The sequence below is a fragment of the Terrapene carolina genome, unplaced genomic scaffold (assembly GCF_002925995.2).
Source record: "Terrapene carolina triunguis isolate 2854851 unplaced genomic scaffold, T_m_triunguis-2.0 Scaffold62, whole genome shotgun sequence".
In the NCBI taxonomy this organism is placed as follows: domain Eukaryota; kingdom Metazoa; phylum Chordata; order Testudines; family Emydidae; genus Terrapene; species Terrapene triunguis.
In genome coordinates this window covers 56,229,956-56,239,317 of record NW_020664413.1, presented here as the reverse complement: position 1 = coordinate 56,239,317, position 9,362 = coordinate 56,229,956, and the positions used below count along the sequence as shown (strand labels likewise).

Sequence of the window (9,362 nt, the reverse complement as noted above, 5' to 3'; positions counted from 1 at the left end):
TATCTAGAAGTCCTGAGCACCAGTAAGCAGATTAAAAGACCTGCCTTTTGGAGAGGGAATACCATCCATTCAATTTTAAATCTCGTGCTTCCATATTGAGAAATGCCCTTTCTTTCGCAGATGAGAGCAGTAATCCTTAGAGACAGGTAGTGTTGCCAACTCTCCAGGATTGACCTGGAGTCTCCAGGAATTAAAGATTAATCTTTAATGAAAGATTGTCATGTGATGAAACCTCCAGGAATATGTCCAACCAGAATTGGCAACCTTAGAGACAGGGGATATACAAAGGCTGCTTTGATCACTGTTTACCAACCTTTCAGTGTCTGGGGTGGTCACTGTCAGAATTAGGATTGTAAAATTCACCAGAACACAGCACTGGAATAAATCAGAGACCCAAATGCACCAGCTCTCCACAAAGATGTCCCACATTCTGACCAGTGATGGTCAGTCTCTGTTTGCAACCGCCCACCCTCTCCTCCTTCCCTCTGTGCATCTATACACCCTCCCTTCTCATTGTGCCTCCATGTGGGCAGGACGTCAAAGCTTGCTTTTCTCTGTGACCTTATTTTCCTCTGGTGGCCTTGCTGCTGCTGAAGGGAGCAGGAAAAGGAGCTGCACTGGAAAGTAGGTTGCTGGGCCAAAAGAGCCCAAAGGGAAGGGGACGGCGTCCCTAATGAGTGGGTGAACCACTGATAAATGTTTCCTCAGCCCCGGTGGTAAGACAGGCTGGGGGAAGATTACACACCCATTCTGCAACCCTGCCGCCTCGAGTGAGGGAGCTGACACCAGCCCCAGATGCTGAATTCTAGTAGTGATATTATTTCTATTTCCACCACTGCTCCTTTTAAAACAACAAGATTGTCCCAGCAATGGGCCCCGTGCATGACGGAAAGATGGTGTATCATTGTAGGGAGGATGTTATTACTGACTTAGAGGAACAGATTGCTGAGCTGACAGACATGATGGAGCAACTGCGCAGAGATCACCAGGCCTCCCGCAAACTGGTGAGTCCACCTGGTTGTCTGTCATCTATCCCTTCTTTTCAGCAAGTGCTCCATGAAGTCACAGTGTCTGAGGAAGACTACAGGGAGAGGACTGACTAGACCACACAGCACTGCCTGGATCCTTTCAGTACCATTATTAGTGAGTAACTGGCTAAAGTGCACCCAGATTGCTAGGTGTCCACATGCCTGCAGGAGGCAGTGTTGTCTAGCGGTTAGTGCAGAGAACTGGCAGGCGGGGAACTTGACTAATTATTTATGTGCCATAAATGTGGATTCCTTTACAGCCAAACAGCTGCTTCATGGAGGGCAGCATTTTTAAAACTACCTAAGTCACTTGAAAGTCATGGGGACTTGTGCTCCCAAGTGAGTTCAGCGCTTTTGGAAAGCCCACCTTGAACAACTTCCCTGCTGTTTGAAATTTAGAAGCATTTGCTCTGATTGCAACTGGTGACTGAAAAAAGAGCAAGGGGCTTAGGTAATGAAGAGATCTCTGCATAACCAACCTAGGATGGAAAACAGTTAAACAGCAAGTTTTTCAAGGGGAAAATGAATAAAAATAATGCTTTTTCTGTACTGGGATTGGAATTGTAGCTATCACAATTCTGAGCCCACTATGGACAGGATTTTTAGTAACCTAACTGGAGTTATGTCATTAGCAGATATTTTCTCTCAAATAAATGGCAGGGTAGGTATGTTTACACCAGGGGTCGGCAACCTTTGGCACGCGGCTCGCCAGGGTAAGCACCTTGGTGGGCTGGGCCGGTTTGTTTACCTGCCGCATCTGCAGGTTCAGCCGATTGTGGCTCCCACTGGCCGCAGTTTGCCACTCGGGGCCAATGGGGGTGGCGGGAAACGGCGGCCAGCACATCCCTCGGCCCGCGCCTCTTCCCGCAGCCCCCATTGGCCCGGAGTGGTGAACCGCGGCCAGTGGGAGCCGCGATCGGCCAAACCTGCGGATGTGGCAGGTAAACAAACCGGCCCGGCCCGCCAAGGTGCTTACGCTGGTGAGCCGCGTGGCAAAGGTTGCCGACCCCTGGTTTACACCTTAATAAAGACTTGTCTCCTTTCCTTTCAAGTTGGAGAAGGATATGGAAGAAAAATGCAATGAGATGCAACAGGAGCATGAGAATAAGATCAGGTACAACTGCTGTGCTGTGCAAGGAGAAAGCACATGTGTGAACTGAATGTTGGATACCAGTTTTCTCTACAAGATTTTACATCTTGTGTGGTTTTGGATGTTCAGACTAAGAGACAACATGGCAGTATGTCTTCTATAAAATGAGCCAAGCTTGGGATTGACGCACTGTGATCTCTATACCATAATTATTATTGGGGCATCCAGATCCAGTGGCTTTGAATCCAGGCCAGAATCAGGCTCACTTTCCAATCCTGGATACCATGGGAGCAGCGGTATCATGAGGCCATCTGTACTTAGATTTTGTACCGTGGCTGGTGAAGATATTGTGAGATTTTATTCTCTCATGATATTTCCATCATCCATAGGCCAAAATGTGACATGAACAGCCATGGCCGGTGCAACCACTAGGCGAACTAGGCGGCTGCCTAGGGTGCCTCGTGGTTGAGTGCACCTAAAAGCCCGTTCAGGCGAGGAGGTGAAGTGGAGGTGAGCTGGCGCGGGGAGGGCCGCCCGCAGTAACGGCGGGGGCGCGCACAGGGGAACCGCTCCGCGCCCCAGATCACCTCCATTCTGCCTCCTCCGCTGAGCACACAGCCCGCGCTCTAAGTCTCCTCCAATCGGCACCGCAAGCCTGGGAGGGGAGGAGAATTAGAGCGGTGCCGACGTGCTCAGTGGAGGAGGCAGAGCGGAGGTGAGCTGGGGCGGGATCCCCGGGCAGAGTTAGCTTCTGCGGGGGGAGGGGGGCTCCCCGGACGGGGTTAGCTGCCATGGAGGGGGGCTCCCTGGGCGGGGTTAGCTGCAGAGTGGGGGTAGTTGCTACGGGCGGCGGGCTCCCCGGGCGGCGGGCTCCCCGGGTGGAGGGGGGATGGCAGGCGGGGTTAGCTGCCGCGGGATGGGCTCCTCTGGTGGGTGGGCGTGGTTAGCTGCCGCGGGGGGGCAGGTGGCGGTGTTAGGTGGGGGGGGCGCAAGGTGGAAGTTTTGCCTAGGGCACGAAACTTCCTTGCACCGGCCCTGTGAACAGCTGTTCTTGTGAGATCTTAGGCTGGATGCTTTCTTGGAGTAATGGGAGGGCATAGCAAGTGTGTCTGCCAGTGTCTCAGTGTTTTCCTTTGCTGACCAGCCTACCCTTGACTTCACGTTGTGTTGGGGACATCAATGTTTCTTTCATGTCCCTACTTTGTCCAGACACTTAGGGCACCACGCTGTCTTCAACTGATGAGGTGCTAGGTGCCATCCGCACATTGTTGGCATCTGAGCCCACAGCATGATGGACCTTACCGTAGGGGCCTTGCATACTTGCTGAATGAGTGGTGACAAATCTGAGCTGTGCTGCTCTCTATGGCTAACTGTCACCCAGGATCCATCAGCGCGCTCTTGAAGAAGAAAGAATAGAGCCAGCTTGGCACAATTGTGCCTCCCGCCCCATCAGGACTCTCAGATGGCTAACGGAGCCTTTTGGCCCAGTCCTATCTCCCTACTATACCCAGCTATGAAGTCTGAGTTGGAAACGATAAATCTACATTTTTATAAGGTTCCTCCTCGCTGAGGTATCAATTGTCAGCAATGATCTCGTCAGCTTGGGAAAGGTTATTGAGAAGGTGGGGTGATGGGCTAAGTCTGCCAACACCCGACTTCCTCCAGCCACCCCATGTGCAGTAAACTCTGACTTCACAAACCAGAAAATATACCTTTGAAACTAATATATAAACTGACTTTAGAGGCCCCTTGTACAGCATCACTAAATTCTGCTCATATCCTTGTACAGCATCACTAAATTCTGCTCATTAGAAACTAATGCACTTTAAAGAGAGAAAATGCAGAATGAAAGAAGAAAAATAGGACCAAGAGCAAATAAAATAAGATAAATGACTAGCTGGGACATGCCCAGCACAAACAAAATAGATGATGGTGTGAGATGCCATAAAGCTTCTAATGGCTACTTGTTTAGGAAGATCTGCATGACACATCTGCAAGCCTCTCTGCTTATCAAATTACACCCCAGGTTATATTTTCTCCACACACAAAGAGCAACCCTATACTTTCAGCCTGGTTGACTTTTATTTAAAAACAAGAAAGAACAAAAGTAAAGTCTCCGGGGATATGCACAGTGTCTCTCTCCTCTGGTAATTTGCATCTGAACTGACCACAAATTGTCAGCTGCCTCCTGCAGATTCCTAGAAATGTAAATGTGCAGTGCGCAGAAAACAAAATAACGTACACAGTTACAGTCACCTGGCCAGTCACCTTCTGTAATGATTCCATCACTATAAACGATCCAGTGGGTGGCGGAGAGGAAAGTGTCTCTGTGGATCTCTGCATCGATGTGCTTGTGCGTTGGTCACACAGGGAACTCCAAGAAGCTCACTGTGCTGAGCTCCAGGCCTTGCAAGTGCAGTACAAGAAAGAACTGAGGACTGAGAGGGCCTCTGCACAAGAGAAAATGGGTATGGACAGTCTGATCCCTGTTGTTTTCATGGTTACTCTGAGCTGGAAACTCCTGTCAGGTTCTTTCCCTCTCTAGCATATTCACAGCAGCAGACTCCCGTTGGAAGCTCCCCTTGCCTCTCCAGGTTTTGGTACTGAAAGCAAAGAGGGGTCTGAGCCGTGATTGTCCGTACTGATTGGGGAAGAGGGATAGTTGTGAAGGAAGGTGGCTTGCGGCTGGCAGTGTGCCAGTCCTTTAAATGCTAGCGTTGTGCTGGAATTATAAACTGACGTAGGGAGTCATGTCCAGATCTGGATTAGGTTTAGACTGGGGTCTGTGTTCTGAGGCCGAATCACGGTTTATGGTTGAGATTCAGTTATGCCAAAGTAGGGTGACCAGACGTCCCGATAAAATTGGGACCGTCCTGATTTTTAGGTGTTTGTCCCGCGTACCGACTGATCTTTGTCCCGATATTTCGCTCCGCCGGCAGTTTTTGTTTTGTTTGCTCCGCCGGTGGACCTCCTTCCCCCCGTGTCCCAATATTTTCTTCCTCTCATCTGGTCAGCCTATGCCAAAGTCTCATGCAGTCTTGAGAGATTTCAGTCCAAAATAGCAGGAGGGAATTGGAGATCACCTGAGCTCCTCAGATTTCTGCTGCTTTGAATAATGCTCAGGTTTCCAAACAGATATTGATTTCAGGGGGAGGCTGCCCAGAACACTTCTTGGATGGCCAGCCAGACCTTCTGCAATTTGCTCGGTATTTTTGTAAACAGAAATGAAGAATATCTTTCAAATCAATGAGTGTTCCCCAGCTATTTATTTATTTTATTTTGGGTGCCTTTTGGTGCTCAGAAAAGTCACTGACCGTGTCTTCAGGCCAGCTGTAGGGTCAGCAAATATTCCACGCAACCTGCCCCAACCCAGCCTCAGTCCCCTTCTAATTCTGAGCCGCCTTTAAAAAACAGAATTAGTTTCTTCATTCTTAGTCCCATACTATGTGGTGGAATCTGTGACATAGACGTGTCTTGTGGGGTCTGGACTGAGATGCCTAGTCCACTTTCATGTTACCTATTCAGGGTTTTAGTGCAAATCCCCATGGCTGAGACATTCGTGTTAAAATTGCTGTATTAACTACACATCTTGTCCTTCTCTTGTTGCTCAGAGGGGATGCAGAAGGAATACAAGTATCTGAAGAATGCATTCCGAATGTACCAGGTGAGATTTCAGCAACCCTGCAGTGATCTCCAAAAGTGGATCAAGTCCTGTTAGTCTAATGCGTAGGGCTTGGCTACAACTACCGTTTAAGTTGACATAACTTACATCACTCAGGGCTGTGAAAAAGCCACCTCCCAAGCAACGCAAGTTACATCAACCTAAGCGCTGACCAAACTGGTGCTCTGTCGGTGGGAGATGCTCTCCTGTCGGCATAGTGCAGCTGCACCGATGTAGCACTATAGTGTAGACTAGCCCTTAGTTTCATAGGAAGGTACTGCAGTGAGTGCACTCATCAGATTCACACACACACACACCCCGCCATCCCCATTGGCACACAGGGTCCCCGATGTGCTGGATTCACTGCAGTTCCACTGTGGGTAAGGAGGGCAGGATATCCAAAACCCAGGGGTGGGGACACATACCCTGTGCACCACAGAACATAACGTCGGTGACTGCTAGCAGGAGCAGGCATGATGGATGCAGCTGGGGGTGTCTCCCTCATCCCTGTGGAGGAAGAGGGGTGTGCAGTGGCCACAGAGGCTGTCCCCCCAAAGGATCTCCCTCCTTCTGCTCCTTTAGCCTGGGGAGAGCTCCATGGTACGGCACTTTGGGATCTGTGGATGGAAATGGCTATTTAGTTGCTAACTATCTTTTTACAGCATAATTGGAGGCAATGTGGGAGATTCAGGAGCCGTCAGGGTTTTTGGAAGATTTTCTGAAAATGCATATTGTCTGTAGGACAGTGTTTCTGATGAAATGGAGGAGAAGTGGCTGAGAAGGCAGGCTGAATGGAAGAAGAGTGAGAGGACTGAGCGGGAGAAGGCACTGTTACAGCAAAGTAAGTAAACAAGGACACTTGTATTTACATCTGTGGAGGCAGAGCTGCAGCTGATTACCACTCCTCTGCCCCCAAGCTTAGGCAATCCGTTCTGTTCAGAGGGACACCATCAGCTTCCAATGTAGTGAATTAAAGTCAATGAGTTGGAAATAGTTTTAGGTACTACATTTGCCTCTGAGTCATTTAATTGTTTGAGATCTGCCTTATTAACTGCTAGGATGTAAATACCAGATTATCCCAGTCAGTTTTACTGATTCTTCTAGGTCTGGCTGCAATAGAGTAACCGCTTGCTCTCCATTATTCAGTGGATGGAGAAGAACCCAGGAATACCTTCTGCTCTGGTTATTGTAACTTATCTGTGATAGCAATGAGTATTCCTGAAGATTTTATATATTCAAGGCCTTTGGTCCCACGCCTGGTTACAAAAAATCACTTCTGGGCTGAGACCAAGCATGACGCTTCCTGGGATTTTAAACAAACAGCAACAAAAGAACCTTTTATAAGTGACTATAAATAAGGGCTTAGAATAGAAGAGCGACCTACTGTTACTCACACCTTCTTGTCAACTGTTGGAAATGGGCCATCCTGATTATCACTACAAAAGTTTTTTTTCTCCTGCTGATAATAGCCCACCTTAATTGATTAGTCTCATTAGAGTTGGTATGGCAACACCCATTTTTTCATGTTCTGTGTGTGTGTGTGTGTGTGTGTGTGTGTGTGTGTGTGTGTGTGTGTATCTTTCTACTGTATTTTCCACTACATGCATCCGATGAAGTGGGTTTTAGCCCAAGAAAGCTTATGCTCCAATAAATTTGTCAGTCTTGAAGGTGCCACAAGTACTCCTGTTCTTTTTCCTCCATATTGTCACTTCAGCAATGTGCTTATCTGTTCCCTGCTAGCCCATTCTGTAGGAAGTGTACCCCTGGGTAAGGACATATTTCTGGCTATGTTGTACATTGTGCCACATCCCAGAGCCTCGCAAAGTAACACCTGTGACAGTTACAAAGTTACCATGCAAAGAAGAGAGACTGCAAGAGGAGGAGAAGGGAGCAAGACGATGACTGGAAAAGTGATCCAGTGTGTGGGCATGTGTATGGGGTGAGACTATAGAACGTTCTCCTTCGGGGCACACCCAGTGCTGTCATTCGTTATCTGGTGCTTAGATACCATAGTGCTAGGGCTGTAGAAATATTGAATGCAGCTGAAATGAGTCAAACACCTCGTATCCTTGTTGCCACGTACATTTGTGTGCCTCTTATACAGAGTTAAAATGGATGATTAGGAAAAGCCCTCTGACCTCTGTCTTTCTCTCCACAGAGCAAGAATTGATGAAGAAATTTGAGCTGGAGAGAGAGCAGCTAAAGAAATCATCTCAGAGTGGTAACTCCATGATGAATAAACACTCCCGGCAGGAAAGAGAGGTAGCTAGTCCTGAGGGAAGCATAAAGCTACATGTTGAGGTGCTGCAGTTCCCATCAACTCTTATTGCCAGTAAAATAGTAGCAGGTTTGTTATAAAATCCATGTGTCTATGGTGTCACTAGCCTCTGTTTTCCAGAAGCTGGGAATATGGGATGGATCACTTGATGATAACCTGTTCTGTTCATTCCCTCTGGGACACCCGGCATTGGCCACTGTCACAAGACAGGATACTGAGTTAGATGGACCTTTGGTCTGACCCAGTATGGCTGTTCTTATGTCTATTTATAAGGCTCCTATTGCTCAAAGGCTCAAGGGCTTGATGCTCTGAGTAAAGGGAGAGATGGGGACAGGCTGGATTCGAACCATAATCACAGGACAATTCTGTTAAACCCCAGGGATCCTAAGGAGTGTGGGGCATGTCAGACACCTTCCAAAGCACCAGTCACTTGTATTTCTGCCTAGCAGTTATTGTCTGGAAGGTCGTGCGTTTGGTTTCGCCTGTTGGATTGTGCGGGTGGTTGGAATCGGCTGCTCGCTGATGAGCCTGGGAATATTACAGACATGCCATGAACTGTGCACAAACTGTGTCCCCCTTTCAGGAGTTTATTAAACAGCACCAGGAAGATGTGGAGAAAATAAAAGAGTTGCAAAACATCAAGGAGGCAAGTATGGCAAAAAAAGGAATGCAGTGCCACTGGAGCAACTGTGTCACATGGTACGGTCTAGATTTCTGAGCAGTTCACTCTCACCCAGTCAGCAGGACGGGACTTAGCTGAGGTATTTAAGCTTATTGAGGGGATAGTGCACACTGATCAGCTCCCCTTTTGTGCACTGTTCTGTAATAGGAGAAGGAGCCACTCAGGGAATTTAACTGTAATTTCCATTGGAAAACGAAGCTTGATTCTGGGTTCTTGATGTAGCCCTGGTGCTTTTATAAAACCTGAAATAAAAAACTTTCCAAATAAGGGCAGACCCCAGACAGGGGGCCTGGCTGGCCAGCGAGCCACATGGCCTGGGTGTCTGAAGGCTGTAATGGTTTAGTGCAGCCTCTGCTGGCTGGGCTGCTCTCGATCCCTGACTGTAACATAGAGCTCTGGGTTTCCTCGGGGAAATGTCTACACTTGGAGCTGGGGGTGTGATTCCCAGCTCACTTGAGGAGACATACCCAGGCTAGCTCTCATTGTGCTGGCATGCTAAAAATAGTGTATCTGTGGCAGAATGGGTTAGGGGAGGGGCCAGCTGCCCTGAATATGTGTCCATCCAAGATCCTAGGCACATCCTCAGGGTGGTTAGTCCATCCCCACACAGCTACACTATGTTT

General features: G+C 48.4%; 1 protein-coding gene across 1 annotated transcript; it reads left to right on the top strand.

The window, feature by feature from the left end:
• The first annotated feature begins 882 nt into the window (after nt 1-882).
• Nucleotides 883-9,131, top strand: FLACC1 (flagellum associated containing coiled-coil domains 1). Its single transcript, XM_026647676.1, has 7 exons — nt 883-1,004; nt 2,081-2,142; nt 4,489-4,586; nt 5,730-5,782; nt 6,521-6,620; nt 7,938-8,041; nt 8,641-9,131. The coding sequence occupies exons 1-7, from the start codon at nt 894-896 to the stop codon at nt 8,773-8,775; spliced, it is 663 nt and encodes a 220-aa protein (XP_026503461.1). The 5' UTR covers nt 883-893; the 3' UTR covers nt 8,776-9,131.
• The last annotated feature ends 231 nt before the right edge of the window (nt 9,132-9,362 follow it).